General features: G+C 38.9%; 2 protein-coding genes across 6 annotated transcripts in view; one reads left to right on the forward strand and one right to left on the reverse strand.

The window, feature by feature from the left end:
- Positions 1 to 3,682: 3,682 nt before the first annotated feature.
- On the reverse strand, positions 3,683 to 13,898 carry MORN2 (MORN repeat containing 2). Its single transcript, XM_005893765.3, has 6 exons — positions 13,834 to 13,898; positions 11,577 to 11,917; positions 7,260 to 7,310; positions 6,721 to 6,827; positions 5,579 to 5,715; positions 3,683 to 3,915 (listed from the first exon to the last, which is right to left on the reverse strand). Exons 1-6 carry the CDS (start codon positions 13,896 to 13,898, stop codon positions 3,813 to 3,815), a joined length of 804 nt encoding a protein of 267 aa, XP_005893827.2. The 3' UTR covers positions 3,683 to 3,812.
- DHX57 (DExH-box helicase 57) overlaps positions 11,751 to 25,445 on the forward strand; it is a 59,934-nt gene continuing 46,239 nt past the window's right edge. For 2 of the 5 annotated variants that reach the window (XM_070379706.1, XM_070379705.1), the window contains exons 1-3: positions 18,585 to 18,802; positions 24,298 to 24,456; positions 25,213 to 25,398. In XM_070379706.1, coding sequence (XP_070235807.1) covers positions 18,591 to 18,802; positions 24,298 to 24,456; positions 25,213 to 25,398 — 557 coding nt within the window. In that variant the 5' untranslated portion in view covers positions 18,585 to 18,590. The other 3 variants (XM_070379704.1, XM_005893764.3, XM_070379703.1) reach the window with 3 other exon arrangements.

Genomic DNA, 25,445 nt, shown 5'->3' on the forward strand with positions numbered 1-25,445 from the left:
AACACTTAGAGTCTTTTAAATTAAATACAAAGTTATTGTGATTTATATAAAAATGCCATTTAATTTCAACATTTTAAAAGACATTTCAACCCAAATTTATCATAGTACAACTAAAAATAGAATTTGGCAATGATTTATTGAGGAAATACAAATTTTCACAAGAAGTTGAGAAAAGAAGTATATTACAGAAGTTATCTATTCCATACACCATTTTGGAGGAGTTAGTTTTACAGAAATAGTTTCAGCAAAAATGCTAATCTTTTAAAAAATTTTTAGTGGAGTGTAGTTGCTTTTCAATGTTATGTTAGTTTCTGCTGTACAGCAAAGTGAATTAGCTATACTTATACATATAGCCCCTCTTCTTCAGATATCCTTCCCATTTAGGTCACCACAGAACACTGAGTAGAGTTCCTTGTGCTATACAGTAGTAAAGTCTTTATTGTAATTTTTAATAGGTAGCTGTCATGTACTGCTTTGGCAGTTTTAAAATTACTTTATCTAAAAGTAAAGGCGCTTCCTGGAGAAGGCAATGGCGCCCCACTCCAGTACTTTGCCTGGAAAATCCCATGGATGGAGGAGCCTGGTAGGCTGCAGTCCATGGGGTTGCTAAGAGTCGGACACGACTCAGCGACTTCACTTTCACTTTTCACTTTCATGCTTGGAGAAGGAAATGGCAACCCACTCCAGTGTTCTTGCCTGGAGAATCCCAGGGACAGGGGAGCCTGGTGGGCCGCCGTCTGTGGGATCACACAGAGTCGGACACGACTGAAGTGACTTAGCAGCAGCAGCAGCAAAGGTGCTTCCTAGGCAGAGAATATGTGAGCCCACACTGATCTACTTTTTAAAAAATTGAGATATAATTCACCTATGTCAAGGAGAAATACATTTTCCTCTACCCTTCTAGATTCTTCTGGCTGGTCTAAGAATTACAGGAAATTTGACATGAGATAGATTAACAAGAGAAAATCAAAAGTTTAATAACATGGAAGAGAATCAGGAAAGCAAAATAGCTCACTAAAATGGTCAAAGCCCTGACCTTAAAAATCACTTTCAGCTAAAGACAAAGGCGGATATTGAGAGTAATGGTTTGGGACTTCAAAGGAAGGCAATTCAAGTAAGTAGGAAAAGCAGATGTTTGGTAAACAACAGTTTGTTGGGCCAGGGACAGACAATGAGGCAGAGTGGACTCTAAATGTCTGGGCCTTGCTGAGTTTCCCCCACCACATCTAGCCTAAATTCTTTGCAAGCATCTCTGGTGATACCTCTATGCTGGCAATAGATGCTTTATCTAAATTCTTTAGGCAGTTAAGGGGCAGGTGAAAAGAAAGACTTTAGGACTTAAAAGAGACTTTTAAGACTGTTTCTTAAAAATAAATCTCCCTAAATTAATACTCATGCCAAAGAGACACATTTTGGGGTGGTACATTTGGGGTGGCTTCCTTATGTACAACATACATAAAATTTGCCCTTTTAATATTAATATGAACAATTCAATGGTTTTTTGCATTTGCAAGTTTTACAGCTACTAACTCTAGAACATTTGCATCACTCTAAAGAGAAACAACCAGTCCATTCCAAAGGAGATCAGTCCTGGGTGTTCATTGAAAGGACTGATGCTAAGCTGAAACTCCAATACTTTGGCCACCTCATGCGAAGAGCTGACTCATTGGAAAAGACTCTGATGCTGGGAGGGATTGGGGACAGGAGGAGAAGGGGACGACAGAGGATGAGATGGCTGGATGGCATCACTGACTCAATGGACATGAGTCTGGGTGAACTCTGGGAGTTGGTGATGGACAGGGAGGCCTGGCGTGCTACAATTCATGGGGTCGCAAAGAGTCGGACACGACTGAGCAACTGAACTGAACTGAAAGAGAAACCCAATGCCTCCCAACTCCTCCCTCCTTTGCAACTGTTAATTTACTTCCTGTCTCTATGAATTTGCCTGTTCTGGATACTTCACATAAAACAGTATTATATGTGGCCTTTTGCAACTGGCTTCTTTCACTCGTTGGCTTCCCTGGTGGCTCAGATGGTAAAGTGTCTGCCTACAATGCGGGAGACCCAGGTTCGATCCCTGGGTCAGGAAGATCCTCTGGAGAAGGCAATGGCACCCCTCTCCAGTACTCTTGCCTGGAAAATCCCATGGACGGAGGAGCCTGGTAGGCTACAGTCTATGGGGTTGCAAAGAGTCGGACACGACTGAGTGACTTCACTTTCACTTTCTTTCACTTGGTACGATGTTTTCAAGGCTGGTTTATGCTATATCATATGTCAGTACTTCATTCCTTTCTGTGGCTGAAAAATATTCCACTGTAGAGATAAATCACATTTACCCATTAGCAGTTGAGGGACATCTGGGTTTTCAGTATTGGGCTGATATGAATGATGCTGTTATAAACATTTGTATATAAGTCAATTCTCTTAACGTGCATGCTTAGGAACTGCTGGAACATATGATAATTATATTTCAACTTTTTGAGAAACTGTTTTCCACAGTGCTGTACCATTTTTCATTCCCAACAGACCAATCTTTGTTATTATGTGTTTTTTAACATAGCCATCCTAGCGATTGAAATGGCATCTTATTTTGGGTTTGCTTTGTATTTCCCTAAAGAATAACGATGTTGAATATCTTTTTGTTTATCAGACATTTGTATATCTTCTTAGAAAAAATGTCCATTCAAATCCTTTGTCCATATTTAAATTGGGCTGTCTTTTTATTTCTGTATATTTATATATGAATTCTGTATATATTCTGAAAACTAAACCTTTATCAGATATATGATTTTGCAAGTATTTTCTCCTATTCTGTGAAAGGTCTTTTCATTTCCTTGATAGTTTCCTTTAAGACATAGCCTTGGAAGGAAAGTTATGACCAACCTAGATAGCATATTCAAAAGCAGAGACATTACTTTGCCAACAAAGGTTCGTCTAGTCAAGGCTATGGTTTTTCGTGTGGTCATGTATGGATGTGAGAGTTGGACTGTGAAGAAGGCTGAGTGCTGAAGAATTGATGCTTTTGAACTATGGTGTTGGAGAAGACTCTTGAGAGTCCCTTGGACTGCAAGGAGATCCAACCAGTCCATTCTGAAGGAGATCAGCCCTGGGATTTCTTTGGAAGGAATGATGCTAAAGCTGAAACTCCAGTACTTTGACCATCTCATGCGAAGAGTTGACTCATTGGAAAAGACTCTGATGCTGGGAGGGATTGGGGGCAGGAGGAGAAGGGGACAACAGAGGATGAGATGGCTGGATGGCATCACTGACTCGATGGACGTGAGTCTCAGTGAACTCCGGGAGTTGGTGATGGACAGGGAGGCCTGGCGTGCTGCGATTCATGGGGTCGCAAAGAGTCGGACACGACTGAGCGACTGATCTGATCTGATACTTTTTAAAGATGACAAAATTCAGGTACAGGATTGGAAACTGACTTTGTCAAGATCTGCATAGTTTATATTAAAATGAACACACAAACTCTCAGTTGAATCATATAATTTCTTTCTTTCTTTCTTTCTTTTTTTCTTTTTTTTGGCATGTGCTATCTTAGTTCCCTGACCAGGGATCAAACCTGCGCCCCCTACAGTACCAGTACGGAGTTTTAACCACTGGACTACTAGGGAAGTACCACATAATTTATTTTAAATTAATTATAAGATGATCAAAAGAAAGTTCAAAAAGGTGTAAATGACTGATGGTTTTATTGGCAAAAGTAAATAGATAGTGTATGAGTTATTTCAGATGACAGATTTAGTTGTTTTCCTTACAAGTAAAAGCTGCAATTACCACATTAAAACTTTAATGTAGGCTATCTACATATGGAGCTTTAGCCTGAGGCCTGGAGCAGCTGTGAAATGAAAGTTACCACACCATTCTAGTCCTTGGATATCAGTATATTGTCCTTCACCTTCCACCCTGCAACAGTAAAAAATAAGTGTATTCATTAACAAGACTAGAAATTTACAGTCCAGGTATAAGACTGTCTAGTATATTATATACTATGTCTGAAGAATTATATCATTCTGCTTTCAAACTTTGATTTAAAATCTGACATCCTGTTTTTATATCCTACAAAAAAAATACTACTATTCCAACAAACATTGTCATTATACAAATTTTTACATCTAAGATTTTAGGATTACATATGCTTAGTTTAGACAAAACCAGAACAGTCACAAAATGAAAAGTTTATATTGGTTATCTGACTTAGTTCATTTATTCAACAGATGTTTATTGATTTTCAACTATGTTTGAGATACTATGCTCTATGCTGGTGTTTTCTGGACTATTTGGAGTGGTGAAAATACACTTCACAGAACCAAACAGACCTTTATCCCATGGGTTAGAGTTTTCTCCCTTTATTAATATCAGTGGGAAAAGTTTATATGCTGTCATCACAGACTTGGCAACAGAAGAGGTGAACACTTTTCTACCCTCCTCAATATGTATCAACCACTTCATAACAATTAGGTTGCATTTTTAATTCTGGAAATAATAAGGGGGTAGTTATAAATTAACACGAAACCTCTGGATGACATATCTGGTGTGAGGATTAAGTTTATAAAGATGTGTGAGGGTGGGGGTGGAGATTTGGATGAAGGTGGTCAAAAGGTGCAAATTTCCAGTTACAAGATAAATAAAGTATTAGGAATGTAATGTACAAGACGATAAATATAATTAACACTTTTGTATGTTATTTATAAAAGTTAAGAGAGTAAATCCTTAGTTCTCATCACAAGAAAAAAATATTTTTCTTTTTTTATTACTTTATATCAATGCGAGATGATGAATGTTCACTAAATTTATTGTGGTAATCACTTGATGATATATGTAAATCAAATCATTATGCTATATACCTTGAATTTATACAGTGCTGTATATGAATGACATCTCAAACTGGAAGAAAATATAAAATAAAATTTAAAACTATAAAAAAACCTTATCAAGATATTTCAAGCAAAAATAATTTTTGGCCTAAATTTTCTCAATAATTGCAACAAACTTTCCCTCTCTAATATGACTGCAAAAAGTTCCATAGGAATAAAGAAGTCAAGAGAAAATAAATGAAAAAATCTAATAGATTATCACTAGGAATGATATCGGAGAAGGCAATGGCACCCCACTTCAGTACTCTTGCCTGGAAAATCCCATGGACGGAGGAGCCTGGTAGGCTGCAGTCCATGGGGTCGCTGAGGGTCGGACACAACTGAGCAACTTCACTTTCACTTTTCACTTTCATGCATTGGAGAAGGAAATGGCAACCTACTCCAGTGTTCTTGCCTGGAGAATTCCAGGGACAGGGGAGCCTGGTGGGCTGCCGTCTATGGGGTCACACAGAGTCGGACATGACTGAAGAGACTTAGCAGCAGCAGCAGCAGGAATGATATGTTTTGGAGGCTCATGATGGCCTTAGCCTCTCTCATAACATTTTCCCCCAAAATGATAACCCAACAATTCTTCTAAAATGTAAGTATATTTTAACTAAATACATTACAAAAGAAATTTAGCATTAAATTTTTAGGCAAATATGCCTGAAAAATAACTTTTAGACTACAGTGACTTTTTATTTTAAACTCACCTGTTTTCATTGAAATTTCCAGTGTACTTTGCCCCATTTGGGAATGTATAAGTTCCCAGTCCATGAAACATATTGTCCTTAAAGTGTCCTTCATATATTGCTCCTGAAAAATGCTCAAGTCTTCCAAAACCATTCATCTGTTTGTAACAAAGGAAATGACCTCAGTAACTAATCTTCAGTTTCATTAGTGTATTTCTAAGAAGTATACACATATGTCTGTCATCCACTTAGTTATTATTTAATCTACCATTGCATCACCCTTTATTTCCACAATGATAAGACAATATTTTTATCATTGTCCTTTTTATGTCTGTCTCTGTGAAGCTGACAAAGTCAGTGTTTCTGATCTGGGGCACTTGAACATCTTGCAGGTCCATAATGATAATAACAGGGCTCCTCAAGATACCTTGAATATATCGAAAATCTTAAAGGCCAACCAGTTTAGTTAGCCCAGAAATGGCACAAAGAAGTTGTGAAGAACAGAAATTTGTATTCAAGCAGACCCAAGAACATATTTTTCTTTCATCACTTACTAGCTAGGCAAGAAATCTGAGCCTATGCTATGCTGTCACTTCAGTCGTGTCCGACTCTGTGCGACCCCATAGACGGCAGCCCACCAGGCTCCCCCGTCCCTGGGATTCTCTAGGCAAGAACACTGGAGTGGGTTGCCATTTCCTTCTCCAATGCATGAAAGTGAAAAGTGAAAGTGAAGTCGCTCAGTCGTGTCCGACTCTTAGCGACCCCATTGATTGCAGCCTAATAGGCTCCTCCGTCCATGGGATTTTCCAAGCAAGAGGTACTGGAGTGGGGTGCCATTGCCTTCTCCGAATCTGAGCCTAATTTCCCTCAATTGTAAAATAGCAATATTAATGATATTGAACTCATTAGGCTGCTATAAGGATTAATTGAGAAAATTCTGTAATGAGTTTAGTTTGTTTAACGAATAGGAAATGAGAAAGATGATGACAGCTCTCTGAATGAGTTTCATACTATTCCTTATATTCATATATATTAAATATAATAATTTGTTATTTTTATTGCACGGCTTACTCATACGTGTTTTTTGAAATGGTGAAATGCCAGGAATCATTTAACCAACAGAGTTACTTATCCACTGTCAATATTCAAAACAATAATAATACCTTGTCATCTTTCCAGCTTCCTGTGTAGACAATCCCATTAGGAGTGGTATGAATACCTATTCCATTTCTCTCAATGACTCCAGAAGATGTTCTTATACAGTCCCCCTCTAAGTAAGAGAGAAATACTGAAGATTATAAACGAGAACCCTGTTTGGCTAAATAATAAAGTATGTTCAGGCTTAATCAAAACTGCATCACAGTGGGTCTCTCTGCTTTCCTAGAACTAAAACTAATGAGACCAGAGATGAGGCGCTCCATGGACCTTTAAATCATTGACTCAAGGGCCTGGAAGACTGACATATGGCTATGGCCCTCCCACGGGTTTCCAAGGCACACTGTCTACACTTCAGAGTTAAGGATTTAAAATCTGTTCCTCCATTAGTATCTTTTTTTCTCTCCATCAGTATTTCTGTGTGATTTTATTTAATGGAGTTAATATCTCAATAGTACTTTTATCAAGTGTGACAGTCTCAGTTTTGCACTCTTAAGCTATTTAATTTTAATCTATATAGGAAAAAGTAATTGAAATGTATGCTTACCATACTTGTCTCCATTTGGAAATATAAAGTTTATCTTAAATACTTCTGGAGCTGTTTTAAAAGATTTAAGAAAAATCACATAAACATATTTTTTAAAGTTTTTTATTCTTTGATATGAACAATTTTTAAAGTCTTTATTGAATTTGTTACAATATTGTTTCTGTTCTATGTTTTGGTTTTTTGGCTACGAGGCATGTGGGATCTTAGCTTCCCAACCAGGGATCAAACCCACATCCCCTGCATTGGAAGGTGAAGTCTTAATCAGCGGACCACAGGGAAGTCTCAAACTTAAACATTTTTATGTTATAAGACCTATAACAAATTTGCTTTAAGAGCCAACCAGATACTCACTTTATATTCATGTTTACTTGGCATTTCCATAGTCGAGTGTAGGGTTCTGGGGAAATAATTTTGTCTAGATGATCTACTTTTATTTGTTTATTTTAACAGCTGTATTAATATATAATTCACATACCACAAAAATTACTCTTTAAAAGTATACAAAATTCATTTGTTTTTGCATACTCAAGTTGTATAACTGTCACAATCTAATTTTAGGATATTTTAATCACCCTCAAAAGAAATCCTGTACATATTATCAGTTGCTCTCTATTACCCTAAAACCTATCCAACCCCATCCCTAGACCCTGGCAAACAATAATCTATCATCTGTCTCTATGAACTGGCATAATCCAGACAGTTCATAGAAATGGAATCATACGATATGTGGTCCTTTGTGAGTAGCTTCTTTCACTCAGCTTCAAGTTTGACCCATGTTGCAGCATGTATTAGTATTTTATCACTTTTTATTGCTGAATAGTCCATGGTACAAAAATAACACATTTTGTTTATTTATCCATTCATCAGTTGATGGTCAGTTGAGTTGTTTCCAGTTTTGGCTGTTATGAATAATGCTACTATAAACATTCATGTATAATTTTTTGTATGAGCATATGTTTTTATTTCTCTTGGGTATATGATCTATTGATTATTTCACAGAGGTAAGGTAGAGTGAGCAATCTCAGAATTGGCAGTAGAAAGAAATAGAAAAAAAAGATAGTAAGCGAGAAGAGGTGGGGGAAGGAGTAGGGTCCAAACAGAATGAGATTGGAATGAATACCAGGTAAAAATGAAAAAAGAAAACCACAGGCCTGGGGGGCAGGGGTGGAGTGGAATCTATGCCTCAGAGCTCTGGGACATTCAGTGGATTAAAACTTTAGAAACTAATTTTTTCCAATACTGAAGAAAACATATATTGGAGATGATAAGTAAACTATAACTTCTAGAACAACAGCCTATTAGAATGTTACTCAAAGTGTGGCCCATGCACTAGAATCATTTAGGATGCTTTACAAGTTCCTAGGCCCTACTCCACAATGCTGCTGCTGCATCGCTTCAGTCATGTCCGACTCTGTGCAACCCCATAGATGGCAGCCCACCAGGCTCCCCTATCCCTGGGATTCTCCAGGCAAGAACACTGGAATGGGTTGCCATTTCCTTCTCCAATGCATGAAAGTGAAAAGTGAAAGGGAAGTCGCTCAGTCGTGCCCGACTCTTAGCGACCCCATGGACTGCAGCCTACCAGGCTCCTCCGTCCATGGGGTTTTCCAGGCAAGAGTACTGGAGTGGGTTGCCAATGCCTTCTCCGCTACTCCACACTACTGAGTCAGAATCTCTATGGGTGGGACAAGAGAACTGATCTTTTCAACTGGAATACTAACCTGAGTGCCAGTTATGAAAGGCTGGAAGCTCATCTCCTCTGAGGAAACAGAGTTAATAAACAAAATAGGCAGAAGACTTAAACATCATCGAAAAGGGAGAGTCCAGCAGCCTCGAGACAGGAGTAGAAACTTATGAAAAATAATTAACAATTTAGGAAATGAATAATTTAATTGTGAAAAGAAGAGAAGCAAAAAGCAAAGGCGAAAAGGAAAGATATACCCATTTGAATGCAGAGTTCCAAAGAATAGCAAGGAGAGATAAGAAAGCCTTCCTCAGTGATCAGTGCAAAGAAATAGAGGAAAACAATAGAACGGGGAAGACTAGAGACCTCTTCAAGAAAATCAGAGATACCAAGAGAACATTTCATGCAAAGATGGGATCAATAAAGGACAGAAATGGTATGGACCTAACAGAAGCAGAAGATATTAATAAGAGGTGGCAAGAATACACAGAAGAACTGTACAAAAAGATCTTCATGACCCAGATAATCACAATGGTGTGATCACTCACCTAGAGCCAGACATCCTGGAATGCAAAGTCAAGTGGGCCTTAGGAAGCATCACTATGAACAAAGCTAGTGGAGGTGATGGAATTCCAGTTGAGCTATTCCAAATCCTAAAAGATGATGCTGTGAAAGTGCCACACTCAATATGCCAGCAAATTGGGAAAACTCAGCAGTGACCACAGGACTGGAAAAGGTCAGTTTTCATTCCAATCCCAAAGAAAGGCAATGCCAAAGAATGCTCAAACTACCGCACAATTGCTCTCATCTCACATGCTAGTAAACTAATGCCCAAAGTTCTCCAAGCCAGGCTTCAACAGTACATGAACTTTGAACTTCCAGATGTTCAAGCTGGTTTTAGAAAAGGCAGAGGAACCAGAGATCAAATTGCCAACATCCACTGGATCATTGAAAAAGTAAGAGAGTTCCAAAAAAACATTTATTTCTGCTTTATTGACTATGCCAAAGCCTTTGACTGTGTGGATCACAATACACTGTGGAAAATTCTTCAAGAGATGGGCATACCAGACCACCTGACGGGCCTCTTGAGAAATCTGTATGCAGGTCAGGAAGCAATAGTTAGAACTGGACACGGAACAACAGATTGGTTCCAAATAGGAAAAGGAGTATGTCAACGCTGCTTATTTAACTTATATGCAGAGTACATTATGAGAAACACTGGGCTGGATGAAACACAAGCTGGAATCAAGATTGCAGGGAGAAATATCAAAAACCTCAGCTATGCAGATGATACCACCCTTATGGCAGAAAGTGAAGAACCAAAGAGCCTCCTGATGAAAGTGAAAGAAGAGAGTGAAAAAGTTGGTTTAAAGCTCAACATTCAGAAAACTAAGATCATGACATCAGGTCCCATCACTTCATGGCAAATAAATGGGGAAACAGTGGAAACAGTGAGAAACTTTATTTTTTTGGGCTCCAAAATCACTGCAGATGGTGACTGCAGCCATGATATTAAAAGACGCTTACTCCTTGGAAGGGAAGTTATGACCAACCTAGATAGCATATTAAAAAGCAGAGACATTACTTTGCCAATAAAGATACATCTAGTCAAGGCTATGGTTTTTCCAGTGGTCATGTATGGATGTGAGAGCTGGACTATAAAGAAAGCTGAGCGCCGAAGAATTGATGCTTTTGAAGTGTGGTGTTGGGGAAGACTCTTGAGAGTTCCTTGGAGTGCGAGGAGATCCAACCAATCCATCCTAAAGGAGATCAGTCCTGAGTGTTCATTGAAAGGACTGATGTTGAAGCTGAAACTCCAATACTTTGGCCATCTGATGGGAAGAGCTGATTCATTCGAAAAGACCCTGATGCTGGGAAAAATTGAAGGCAGGAGGAGAAGGGGACGACAGAAGATGAGATGGCTGGATGGCATCACTGACTCAATGGACATGAGTTTGCATAAACTCTGGGAGTTGGTGATGGACAGGGAGGCCTGGCGTGCTGCAGTCCATGGGGTCACAAAGAGTCGGACACAAGTGAGTGACTGAAATAAACTGAACTGTTGAAATATACCACCTTAGAAGGGCTGAAGAGCAGAATGAAAATCCGTTGAAAAGTAAATTAGTGAACTGGAATACAAGGCTGAATATTTTTCCCAGAAAGAGGCATAAAGGAAAACAGAGATATCACCTGACAAACCTTTCATATTTCCCCTCATCCCCAGACTCTTCTAGGACCCCCCACACCACTCTTGGCCTATCCCTACTGTAGTGTGTGTGTGTGTGTGTGTGTGTGTGTGTGTTGGTCTATCCTTACCATAGATTGTGAAAGTGTGTGTGTGGGGGGGGGTGTTGGTCTATCCCTAGACCCCCCACAACACTCTTGGTCTATCCCTACTGTAGTGTGTGTGTGTCAATTGCCCTTAAATGGTTCCACACCCGAAACTTCGGAATGTTAGAGCTAGAAGAAGGGAACCTAAGAGGTGCAGACTGGCAGTACACTGGCACTGGCCTAATGTGTCACAACAGCGAATCGACGGCCGAATGACAGCTAGAACCCAGGTCTCCAGATTCCCGCTCCTGGGGCTCTCTGCAAGTTCTGCTTAAGAGACGTTGAGAGGATGGGGCACTCACTTGACACAGGGCTGCGGGAGAGATTTTCTGGACTCTGCGATTCTCCCTGGGCCGCCAGCTCCGTGGCCTGGAGGAAAGGAAGCCGTACTTCAGCGCCGGGTGCGACATGGTTGCTAGGCGACCAGGCACCTCTCACCCGGAAGCGAATATGGGGTGGGGGGGGGCCGAGGTTGAGCCAATCAGAAGGCGCCAGGGCTGTACCGCTGTAGCTGGGCCGCTGCGGAGCCGCTCCAGGTAAGGTCCGGGTGGGAGGCAGCGCCCAGGCAGGGCCCTTGGCCGCTGGGCGCCACGTCCGAACAGGTGGCCCGGGAAGCAGCGCCACAAACCCGGGACGGTCGCCCCTTCCGAGGACGAGGGATGTGTGTCCGTGTGCGTGGTCCGCGCGTCTCCGTGGTGGTCAGTGTGCGGACCTTTCCACCGTCAGCCTCTCCCGCAGTGGGCAGGGTCTGAGGAGCCTCCCGGCCCGGTGGGATCCAGCCTGTCTGGCAGGGGCCGGTGAGTCTGGAGCAGCAGGATCCTAGGCCTGTGACCAGGCCTGGCCTGGGTCGACAGCTGAGGGTTGTACAGCTGAGGCCGGGGAGCTGAATTCTGCGAGATAAAGGGTTGAATTGGAGGGCCTCGGGCTCGTTTCCTGTATCTTAGCTCCGTCTCCAGTTGGTGGCTGTTTGGGGAGAGAATTGGCTACAGTGTATGCTGGAAGAAAGATACCAGGTCTGGGTATCTGCAAGGAGCTGGATATATGGGGTCAGTCAGAGATTTGCCTGGGAGGGGAATGGTTTGTGGTCAGTTTTCAGCGCCCAGCTTGGTGATTCTGTTCCTGGGAGCCAAACTTAGGTTCTCGTGTCCACGGTGAATAAAGATAGTTGAGATCTTCCCAGGCTAAATGGATTTCTGATGTTTTGGCGTCTTATGGGGCCTGCCCGACCAGGGAAAAACTGCCATTCCCCGGGCTAGCAAATTAACGATTAATCTGACAGCATGCCTTTCATATGCAAACCAACCAATCCTGCCTGCCTTAGCTCCAACAACCTCCTTTGTCTAACTACCAAGCCTGTAGTTCACCTGCCCTAAATCAGTCCAGGGCCAAGTACCAGGCAACTAGGGACAAGCCCTAGACCTTAGAGCCTGCGGGAGTTACTCAAAGTAGCCAGTGGTAAGCTGGTTTCCCTGCCTGGCCTCTTCTTTCCCATGGGAAAACCAAGAAGGGATGCGGGGTGGCCTTCTCCTTACTCCTTTCTGCCTGCTCCTGACACAGGTGCTTCCCTGGCGTGGCCCATGGTAACAGACAGACCTCTCCTTTTTAGGAGAGCTGTAAGTAACGTTAAACTTTTTCTTTTGATGGTATTAATCTCTCTGTGTCAGCACTCAGTCACCTTTATAAATTAAGGCCCAGGCACAAATCAAAGCAGGGCTGGCTTAACATTAAATTTTGAATTGAAGATACAAAGTACATGTTTGTGGGGTAAAAGGTAAGTATGGGGGAGAGAATTTCAGCTTTGGAGTCAAATGGATTATTTCAGACCCTAGCTCCAGGGTTTGCTTCTATAGTAGTGACACTGGACAAGTTGTGTAATTTATCTGTACTCTAGTTTCCTCCTCTGTAAAATACAGAAAATAATATTTACCTTCTAGGAATTTTACAGAATTAACTGAAATAATCTTTCCCCTCCATGCCGACTTATATTTCCAACTGTGTTCTACACATTTCTATTTGAATGTCTAGAAGGCATCTCCAGTGTAACATCCATTCTGAACTTGTGACACTCCCTATCATTTCCTGTCCATTCCCTGGTGGCTCAGATGGTAAAGCGTTTGCCCGCAATGTGGGAGACCCAGGTTCGATCCCTGGGTCAGGAAGATCCCCTGGAGAAGGAAATGGCAACCCACTCCAGTACTCTTGCCTAGAACATTTCATGGACGGAGGAGCCTGGTAGGCTACAGTCCATGGGGTCGCAAAGAGTCAGACACGACTGAGCGACTTCACTTCACTTCACTTCACATTCCCATTCTGATCACATGGCTGAGCACAGAACCCCTATTCACCTAGTTAAGCTAGGACCTCAAATTTTACAGTAATTCTAGACACTTCTTATACCTTTCATCTAATTCATCTACCATTAAAATGCACTGAGACTCTATGGCTGCTTTTCAACTGTACTTGTTCCCTCTGCAGTCCAACTCACTGCTTAGTTTTGTATTTCATCTCCTACCTGCACAATTACAGTAGTCTCCTAACTGGCCTCCTGGTTCTCCTCACCTCCCTACAGTCATTTTATTCTTCACATAGCAGCTAGAGTAATGGTTAGAACCGAAGTCAGTCATACCAAGCTTTTGCCTTTGCCCTCTATTGACTTTCTATTATATTTAGAGTAAAATTCAAAGTTCTTCCTAGGGCTTATATGGCCATCTCTGCTCTCTGACCTCATCTCCTTTGCATACTACATTGCAGACCCACAAGACTCCTCACTGTTCAGCTCACTGCACTGAAGATGTTATTCTGGACTTGGACCCTTTTCACCTACTATTGCTTCTGCTTAGAATGTTCTTTGTACAAATATTTCATGACTCATTTTCTGCATGTTCACATGTCTGCTCAAATATGACCTCAGAAAGATGATCACTCTTACCTGACCACTCTATCTGCAAAAAGACTCAGTTTTTTTTCTTCATAGCACTTAATTAATATTGTATATTTGTTTATTGTCATCTTAATTTCTAGAGGATGAGCTTCATGAGGCAAGAATTTTGTTGTCTTTGCTGTTGTATCCCTAGAATCTAGCACTTAATAAGTGTTCAATAAATATTTGTGGCATGAATAAATAAATGAATGGCTCTCCATTCTTATATCAGTAATTTATTCAACCCTCAGCTATTCCTCAAATACATATTGAATTCCTGTTATATGCCATACACTGTTAGAGGAACAGCGGTAATCAACATGGATATACTCCTTGCCTTCAGAGAGCTTTCGGGGGCTGGGGGAGGGTCGGGAGATAAACACCAAAGAAACAATAAATATGTATAATTATAAAGGATTTTGAAGAAAGGAATATCAAGAGACCTAGTCCAATTGCTGCATGTTTGTGAGTTTCCCAGTTATTTCCCTGCTTTTGATTTCAAATTTCATTTTAGTTTGGTTGCAAAACATACTTTTTAAATTTTTGTCTTTTTAAATTTATTAAAGTTTGTTTTATAGGCTAGTATATTGTCTATCCTGGAAAATTTTCCTTGTCCACATACGAAAAATGTATATTTTTTGTTGGGTAGAATTTTCTGTAGATGTCTCTTAGGTCCAGTTGGTTTTTACTGTGTTTCAAGTCTTCTGTTTCCTTACTGACCTTCTGTGTGGGTGTTTTTACCGTAGCTGAACGTGGGCATTGCAGTTTGCTGCTGTTGTATGTTGTGTATTTCTCTGTTCATTTCTGTCAGTTGTTGGTTGATGTGTTTGGTGCTCTGTTATTAGGTACAGTATATTTATAATTGTTGCATCTTTCTCATGGACTGACTCTCTTATCTTTATGAAATGTTCTTCTTTATCACTAACAAGATTTTTTTTTGCTTTAAAGTGTATTTTGTTTGATATTAGCGTAGTTGCTGCAGCTTTCTTGTGGTTTGTTTGCATGATTTCTCTTTTTCCATCCTTTTACTTTTCATTTATTTGTATCTTTGAATTTAAAGTGATAGACAGCATATACTTGGATCTTGTTTTTATTCACTAATAACTTGTATTTTGATTGGATTGTTTAATCCATTCACATTTAATATTGTTCTTGGTATAGTGGGATTTATTTTTTCCATTCTACTTTTAGTTGTCAATATGTCTCGTGTCTATTTTGTTTCACTGTTCCTACTTTACTGTTTTCTTTTGCATTAAATTATTCAATAAATATTTCCTAATGCAGTATTTTAATTTCTTTAGTGATTTTTTTTCACTACATTTTTTGAATTTTTGGTTTACTTTTTAGTGACTGCTCCAGGATTTGTCATATACCTCTTAACATATCAGAGTCAACTTCCCATTTATACTAACTCAATTTTGATAATATATAGAAATGTTACTTCCGTATAGCTGTATGCCTTTCCCCTCCTTTTTGCAGTAAAGGTTCCACATGTAAGCAATAGCATATGGTATTTGTCTTTGTCTGAGTTACTTCATTTAGTATGATAATCTCTAGGTCCATCCATATTGTTGCTAATGGCATTATTTCATTCTTTCTTATGACTAATATCGGAGAAGGCAATGGCACCCCACTCCAGTACTCTTGCCTGGAAAATCCCATGGATGGAGGAGCCTGGTGGGCTGCAGTCCATGGGGTCGCTAAGAGTCGGGCACGACTGAGCAACTTCGCTTTCACTTTTCACTTTCATGCATTGGAGAAGGAAATGGCAACCCACTCCAGTGTTCTTGCCTGGAGAATCGCAGGGACGGGGGAGCCTGGTGGCTGCCGTCTATGGGGTCACACAGAGTCGGACACGACTGAAGCGACTTAGCATAGCATAGCATGACTGATATTCCATTGTGTATATATACCATGTTTTCTTTATCCATTCATCTGTCAATGAAACCTTAGGTTGCATCCCCAACTGTACATTGTTATAGTTATTACTTTACCATCTGTAGTCATTTTATTAACCCAGTCCATCTGTGCTCCCACCAACCTGCTTTGTTCTGTTATAGCAAATACATTACATTTTTGCATATCACAAACCCACTATTACATCATATACATATTATTTTATACGGTTTCTTTTTAAATCAGTTATGTGAAGAAAGAAGAAAATATGGATGTACACTGTTTGGTAGGTTTGGGGGGGGTTGATTTTATTTTATATTTACATAGTTAGCTTTACTGGTGCTCCTTTTTTTGTGTGTGTGAGTTCAGATTACCATCTAGGGTCACTTTCTTCAGCTTAAACAAATTCCTATTAGTATTTTTTTGTAAAGCAGATCTTACTGGGTTTATATCTGTAAGTGACAAGTTGTTTTTCTCTAAATGCTTGCAAGACTTCTTGTCTTTAACTTTTAGCATTTTTATATTGTGTCTATTTATGGATCTCTGGGTTTATCCTATTTGAAGTCCTTAGAACTTCCTGTATGTGTAGGTTATTGTCTTTCAATAAATTTGATAAGTCTTCTATCATTATTTCTTTAAATATTTTTTCTGTTCTTTTCTTTCTCTCTCTCCTATTCTTCTGGTGTTCCTGTTACGCATACTACTAACTTTGGACTTAGTTTGGGTGTAGTTAGTTGACTTAGTTTGAGCTCAGTTTGTTCTTTATTTCTGGTTCCTTAAGATGTAAATCTAGGTTGTTTATTTGAGATCATTTCTTTTTCTTAACATAGACATTTATTGTGATAAACTTCCCTCTTAGAGAACTCCTTTTGCTGCATCCCATAATTTTTGGTATGTTATGTTTTTATTTTCAGTTGTTTGAGGATATTTTAAAATTTCCTTTTGATTTTGTCTTTGACCCACTGGTTGTTCAGGAGCATGTTATTTAATTTCCATACGTTTATGAATTTTCCAGTTTTCCTTCTTTTATTGATTTCTAGTTTCATACCGTTGTTATCAGAAAAGATGTTTGATTTGTTCACAGTCTTTTAAATTTGTCAAGACTTGTTTTGTGGCCTAACACATGATCTATCCTGAAAAATATTTCATGTGGCTTTGAATGGAATGTTCTGTGTATGTCTGTTATAGTTCAAGTTGAATTTTTCTTTTACTGGATGATTATCTTTCTGGATGATCAGACCATTGTTGAAAGTGTGATGTTAAAGTCTCCTATTCTTGTTGTATTGCTGGCTACTTCCTCTCAATTATGTTAATATTTGCTTTATATATTTAGATGCTCTGATATTGGGAGCATAAATATTTGTAATTGTTAGATTCTCTTGATGAATTGACCCCTTTATCATTGTATAATGATCTTCTTTGTCTATTGTTAGAGTGTTTGACTTAAAGGCTATTTTGTCTGAGTATAGCTACCCCTGCTCTCTTTTCGTTTCCTCGTGCATTTACTATCTTTTACAGCCCTTCACTTTCAGTCTGTGTGTCTTTGCAGCTGAAGCTATTCTCTTGCAGGCTGCATGTAGTTGAGTCTTATTTTTTTTATCCATTCAACTATTTTATGTATTTTGATGGGAGAATTTAGTCCATTTACATTTAAAGTAATTATTGATAAGTAAGGACTTACTGCCATATTGTTGTTTCCTGAGCATTTTTAAGATCTTTTGTTTCTTTCTTTCTCTCTTGCTGTCTTCCTTTATGATTTGATGATTTTCTATAGTGGTATGCTTTGATTTTTTTTTTTCCTCCTCATCTTTTGTATATCTACTATAGAATTTTTTTAAATTGTATTCTTTTATAGTTTCTGTCTTACTATAGATTTTTAATGTGTAATTTTTAGTTTGGTTGTTTTTGTTTGGTTGTTTTTTGGTTGTGAGGCTAATGTAAGACATCTTATAACATTTTACTTTAAGCTGATAGCATCTTAACTTTGATTGCATACAAGAGTTTTACACTTTTACTCCCCCCCAGGCACAATCTCTTAGCCAGAGCTATTTCTAAAAATATATATGTAAATATAAATTTTATTTATCAAATCATATATTAATACATAATATATTGAAATACATGAAACATCTCTTCTAGGGTTGTTTCTTTCTTCTTCTTCTAGGGTTTTTAAACCCTGTGCCAGACCTAACCAAATCAGAATGTAGCATGGGACCCCTACACACCCCATGTGTGATTTGAAAACTTCTCCATGTGTTTCTGATGCACCTCCTGGTTAAGAAACTGTGTCAAAGAAACTTATTAAATATTAGTCTGGGGAGATGTGCTTCTAAATCTTTTGTGAAGCAGTTTATTCATGCTTCTTCTAAACTGGCCCTTTGAGTGAGTTTTCCTTTTTTTTCTTTAAAATGGGCTATATCCTTAACTTTGACTAACAAAGGATTATTATACTTATCTGGTTTTATAATGTATGTATTACTTTTTTCTCTTGCAGGTGAAAATGAGTTCTTCAGTAAGAAGGAAAGGCAAGCCAGGGAAAGGAGGTGGAAAAGGGTCTTCCAGAGGAGGAAGAGGAGGCAGGAGCCATGCTAGTAAATCTCATGGGAGTGGCAGCAGTGGCGGTGGTGTTGGTGGCAACAGAAAGGCATCAAGTAGAATCTGGGATGATGGCGATGACTTTTGTATCTTCAGTGAATCAAGGCATTCATCCAGGTTATTATACTCATTGAATGTTCAAATATGAAAACAGTGTCAATTCCTGATGTATGGGACAAAAGATGGTTAAGACAAAGGGGGAATGCCAAGTAATTCTGGCTAAGTTACTCTTCCTATTATTTTAAAGCCTTGCAGTCCCCTGCTTTGTGAATTTTTTTAAAAGCATATGGTAAATAGCACCTTTGGGAGAGGGTGGGCATTGAAATCTGAAGTTAACTTTAACTTCCATATGACACTGTAAATTGAGTGTAATATTGTTATTGTAATCAATATTACAGAAAAGTAAATATTGGAAATGGTAGGGTAATTGAAAATTATATTAAGTATTTTTAGGCATTGTAGTTTGAAGGTCCCCAAATGAGATCTGGCTATATCCCTTCCGTTTAGTTGATGAATTATCTATTTTCCAACTGATCAACCAAATATTTACTGAAGCTTAATGTGATGACCAGAGATAGATATCATGCCCAGGCTTCTCTCATAGTCAACTTTTAATTAATGAATGCTGTTTTGTTGTTGTTCAGTCACTTCAGTCATGTCCAACTCTTGGCAACCTCATGGACTGCAGCATGCCAGGCTCTTCTGTCCTCCACTGTCCCCCAGGGTTTGCTCAAATTCATGTCCTTTGAGTCAGTGATGCTACCTAACCATCTCATCCTTTGCTGCCCCCTTCTCCTTTTGCCTTCAATCTTACCTAGCATTGGCGTCTTTTCCAATGAGTCAGCTCTTCACATCAGGTGGCCAAGTATTAGAGCTTCACCATCAGTTCTTCTAATGAATATTGAAGGTTGATTTCCTTTAGAATTGACTGATTTGGTCTCCTTACCGTTCAAGGGACTCTCAAGAGTTATCTCCAGCACCACATTTTGAAAGCATCAATTCTTTGGCACTCAGCCTTCTTTATGATCCAAAGCTCACATCTGTACATGACCACCTTTGTCAACAAAGTAACGTCTCTGCTTTTTAATACACTCTCTATGTTTGTCAGAGCTTTCCTTCCAAGGAGCAAGTGTCTTTTACTTTCAGTCCTCAGTGATTTTGGAGCCCAAGAAAATAAAATCTATCACCGCTTCCACTATTTGCCCTTCTATTTGTCATGAAGTGATGGGACCAGATGCCATGATCTTAGCTTTTTTAATGTTGAGTTTCAAGCCAGCTTTTTCATTCTCCTCTTTCACCCTCATCCAAAGGCTCTTTAGTTCCTCTTCACTTTCTGCCATTAATAGTGATATCATCTGCCTATCTGAGGTTGTTGATATTTCTCCTGACAATCTTGATTTCAGATTATGATTCATCCAGCCCAGTATTTCACATGATGCACTTTGCATAAATTCTGATAATTCTAATACATGTTTAATGAAAGTAAAGATTTTCTACTGCATGTTATGCAGTATAAATATAAAATTCTCATTGTTTTTCTAATTGTACTTTAAGCCGTTTACTTAAATTTTTAGAGATAGAGAGACTTCTTTAGAGTTATGTATATATACACAGGCATACACACACTCTTGTGGGAATAATTACCAGCTAAATATTGGTTAGAAATATAGGTGAGTGCTGAAGTTTAACTGCATCAGACATGCTTTTAATTTAAATGAATTCAATTGTATGCATTCAGGAAAAAAAGAAAAAGAAGAACAAATGGTATTTAAGTAGTTAAACTTGCCACTAAATGAATCTGAACTCCACCATGAACAGGATAATGAGAGAGGAAGGTGCTCATTCCTGTCAGTCTCAATGTCTAAGTGCTGTATATAGTTTAAGCTTCTTGATGCACTGAGTAGGTGATATTAATGTTTATTTCTTAAATATATATTTCTTATACATAGTCTCTACCATAACCAAATACTTTGCTTGGTATGCAACCGGAGAATCTACATTTTTTTCCATTCTAAACAAAAAATGGTCATTTTTGGACATACTAAGAGATTATATATCAATCTCAAACTTGATTCCTTTTTAAGAAATCTTCCAGAATAATTTAAAGCTACATTTTCACATTAGCTGCTGACCTAAGAACCTGACTGCTAAGTTAGATGCAGCTCCGTTCTTTCTGAAAACACTTAGTTTATAGGTTCTTAGGGTCTTAGATGTTCATTCACACAGGAAATACTGACTTAGTGCCTACTATGAGCCAGACTGTGTTTTAGTGACCAGAATTACAACAATGAATAAAATATTGCCCTGGTGTTCATAGAAGGAGGTTTGAGATATAAAAACTGTAGACAAAGGTGTAATAATATGTCAAGTGGTAAGTACTATGGAGGAAAATAAAGGACAAAGGGACAGAAAATGCCAAACTGGATTGCTGGTGTTTACTGTTATCTGTGGAGTGATCAGAGAAGACTTCTCTCTCGATGTGTCATTTGAGCCAGGACAAGAAAAAAGTGAAGGAGTAAGCCATGACTCTATCTGAGGGAAGAACGTTTGAGACAGAACAGCGAGTGAACAGTTCCTGAGGCAGGAGTTTTAAGAAGATTTAGGGAATGACAAGGAAGCCATGTGGCTAGCATGGATGGGAAGGAAGTGTTAGGCAGTTAGATTCGACAGGCTATGCTGTATAGAATCTTACAGGCCAGTATAAGGATTTTGTTTTAAGTTTTAAAAATCATGTTTATTGAAGTGTAATTTACATTCAGTAAAACTCACCCTAAAATTTGACAAATGCAGTCATCTCTGTAACCAGCAGTTCTTCAAAACTCGCCCATGCCCTTTTGCAATGAACTCCTCCCTGATCCTTAGGAATGCATTCATCTGTTTTCTGTCAGCAGGATCAAATTTAGTTACTAAAATGATTTATTGTAGGAAAAATAAGCACATGAAACCAAGGGATTTTTTTCTTTGTGTGTGGCTATTTGTTTAGTTGGTTTTTGGCCAAGCTGTGTGGCTTGCTGTATGGCTTAGTTCCCTTACCAGAGCTCAAACCTGGGCCTTCTGCAGTGAAAATGCAGAGTTCTAACCACTGGACAGCCAGAGAATTCCCAAAATTCAAGTTTTTAAAAGGATACTTTGGAATGTGTACTCTTCAGAGTAATCAAAAGAATTGGGATTTTAACATAACCTTTGAAAATTAAAGCACAGTTGTTGACAAAGTTGTCTTAAGATAGTTGCAGAATAGCTAGTCTAGTTACTGTGTCAATCTTCAGCCTGGGGCTGTTTGGTAGAAAACTATTTTAGATAATGGAATTGAATTATACAGAAATTCTCTATGGGGCAGATATATATTCTCACAGATATCTGCTGCTGCTGCTAAGTCGCTTCAGTCGTGTCCGACCCTGTGCAACCCCATAGACGGCAGCCCAGGCTCCGCCATCCCTGGGATTCTCCAGGCAAGAACACTGGAGTGGATTGCCATTTCCTTCTCCAATGCATGAAAGTGAAAAGTTAAAGTGAAGTCAGATATCTGACACCTTCTCAAAAGATCACCCCTGCTGCCACCATGAAAGGGACAAGGAAAGCAGAAACATCTGTTCTGTTTATATCAGTCATCTCATGTTCAGATATACCTTGTTGTCCAGTCGCTAAGCGTGTTCAACTTTTTATGCCGCATGGACTGCAGCATGCCAGACTGCCCTGTCCTTCACCATCTCCTGGAGTTTGCTCAAACTCATGTCCATTGAGTCAGTGATGCCATTCAACCATCTCATCCTCTGTCATCCCCTTCTCCTCCTGCCTTCAGTCTTTCCCAGCATCAAGGTATTTTCCAATGAGTCAGTTCTTCACATCAGGTGGCCAAAGTATTAGAGTTTCAACTTCAGCATCAGTCCTTCCAATGAATATTCAGGACTGATCTCCTTTAGGATGGACTGGGTGGATCTCCTTGCAGTTCAAGGGACTCTGAAGAGTCTTCCCCAACACCACAGTTCAAAAGCATCAATTCTTCAGTGTTCAGCTTTCTTTAGGGTCCAACTCTCACATCCATGCCTGACTACTAGAAAAACCATAGCTTTAACTAGATGGACCTTTGTTGGCAAAGTAACATCTCTGCTTTTTAGTATTCCGTCTAGGTTGGCCATAGCTTTTCTTCCAAGGAGCAAGCATCTTTTAATTTCATGGCTGCAGTCACCATTTGCAGTGATTTTGGAGCCCAAGAAAATAAAATCTGTCACTGTTTCCTTTGTTTCTCCATTTGTTTGCCGTGACATGATGATATCAATATAAAATTAAATGATGTATTAGATGAGATCATTAGTATCTTGTGAGTGATAATAGTATTATGGTTATATAAAAGTTTGTCTCTATTCTTAGGTAATAACATGCAGAAGTATTTACGAGTGAATATGCTGTCAGCAGCTTACATGCAGATGGTTTAGAACATGCATGTGTATATATAGGGGAGCATATATATATATATATATACACATGTGTGTGCATATAGAGAGGAAATAAGGGCGTAAATGTGTGTGTGCATATAAGTATGGCAGGTGTTAACAGTTACTGGTGAATCTTAATAAATGCTATAGATTTTTATATATTAAAAATTTTTTGAAACAAAAAGGGGAAATGATGAATTTTGGATAACATTTCTTTCAGAAGTTGGAATTATGTGGTTAAAAACCCTAGTTTCTTCTATTTTCTCCTTTGGTACCCAGTTGAGAGAGTGTAAATGTGTGGTTCTTTTCAAAGTCTCAGTAATATGTTGGATATTCAGTACAGAGAAGTTTCTACCATTTCCCTAGATTTGTGAAAATTTATAATGAAATATGCCAAGTGAAAAAAAGAAAAGAAACTTTGTGAGTAAAGGTAAACTTTAGAATTCATTGTTTTTTAAATATTAAAAAGAGTCTCTAAAAAGTCTAAATTCCAAAAATGAGATTAGTGAAATAGTGAATAATGAAATAAATTCTAGTCCCTCTGTGTTTAAAATTTAAAAATTAAGTTGTAGGAAAATGTTTAATTTTGGGGAAATGCCAGTTTGATTTTAATAAGGAAATAAAGCAAATTATAAAAAATTACATATGCTGCATAATTTTATAAAAAATGTATGTGCAAAGGAATGATATTAGTTAAGATGTTTTCTGTTCTTTGTTCTCTATTTTTCTACAGTAAACATGTATTATTATGTTTGTAATCAGGAAGTAAAAAAGTTAAATATTTCAAAAAATAGGGCCTAATAGTCATCTTAGTTGTTTTCAGATTAAATACCTCAGCGTGATATATATATACTCTTTGTACATAGCATATTTCTCGTGAAAGAAATATGACTCCTCCACTAGCGCAGGAGTCCTCATAGCATTGCTTTCCCCAGAAGATTCTTGAGTTAGTGAAGCAGGATTTAATGGTGAAGAATCTGATCAGATTTTTTCCCAGCATTTAGAATATAATGAAGTTGAGTAAATACCGTAGAAAATGGAGACTCTCTCCACATTGATGTCCCCTTTCGTAAGATACATGACAGTCCAGTCATATTGTGTATGTATGGAGACCCTGAGGAGAGTGTAAAAATTCTGATAACAAGTAAGTGTGTAATTTTGTTCTTGTGTCCTTTGCAGACCTAGTAACAGGAGCGTGAGAAAAGGGGATGGACGCCCCAAATGGAAACCCGAAGCCAAAGTGCCCCTGCAGACTCTACATATGACTTCTGAGAATCAGGAAAAAGTGAAAGCTCTTCTCCGAGACTTGCAGGAACAAGATGCGGATGCTGGATCTGAGTAAATTATTATATTTGAATAAATTATTATATTGAGGAAGATAAAATATGAGGGTCCTGTGTGTCTTTGGAATACTGTGTCAATACTAATTGTGTTGTGGCTGTGTAACTAGTTGAAAGTGAGCCAAGAGAAATAACAAGAATAATTATTCAGCAACTAACGGCACGCCACTCCAGTACTCTTGCCTGGAAAATCCCATGGACGGAGGAGCCTGGTAGGCTGCAGACCATGGGGTCATGAAGAGTTGGGCACGACCGAGCGATTTCACTTTCACTTTTCACTCTCATGCATTGGAGAAGGAAATGGCAACCCACTCCAGTGTTCTTGCCTGGAGAATCCCAGGGACGGGGGAGCCTGGTGGGCTGCCGTCTGGGGTCACACAGAGTCGGACACGACTGAAGCGACGCAGCAGCAGCAGCAGTTGTCCTTTACAGTGTAATCTTTGGTTTTTAATTGTCTCTTCAAGTTTTAGTTGATCATCTGGGAAAGAAAAAAATGGAGATTCCAGTAGTATCTGACTGGGTTGTTGTGAAGATTTTTAAAGAGATAGTACATATAAAACATTTAACATAGTGCCTGGCAAGTAATACGTGCTATTAGTTGCCAATATATAAGTTATTAGGTCAGTAAATTAGTCACTCAATAGTGGTCAGGATCCTATGTCCTTTGGTTCTGTGAATTCTTAGACCCTTACCAAATTTTTCTTTGAAGCAAGTAGAAATTAATATATGATATATGAAAATGTTACTTTGCCAGAAGAGGTGTTTCTGGGGAAGAAGAAGATGATGAGCCTGATTATGACGACGAGCAGTACTGGTCACCTGGACGAGAAGCTTCCCTTGTTCCTGACTCTGATCCTTTGGAATGCGCTGGCTCAGGCCTGGTGGAGCCTCATAACCCAGAATTTACAGTCTCAGCATTTGCAGTGCACAGACTTTCCAGGTTTGCTTTCTTCACTTACGGGAGGATTGAAGGAAACGAAGTCGTGT

The sequence above is a fragment of the Bos mutus genome, chromosome 11, assembly GCF_027580195.1.
Source record: "Bos mutus isolate GX-2022 chromosome 11, NWIPB_WYAK_1.1, whole genome shotgun sequence".
Lineage (NCBI taxonomy): Eukaryota > Metazoa > Chordata > Mammalia > Artiodactyla > Bovidae > Bos > Bos mutus.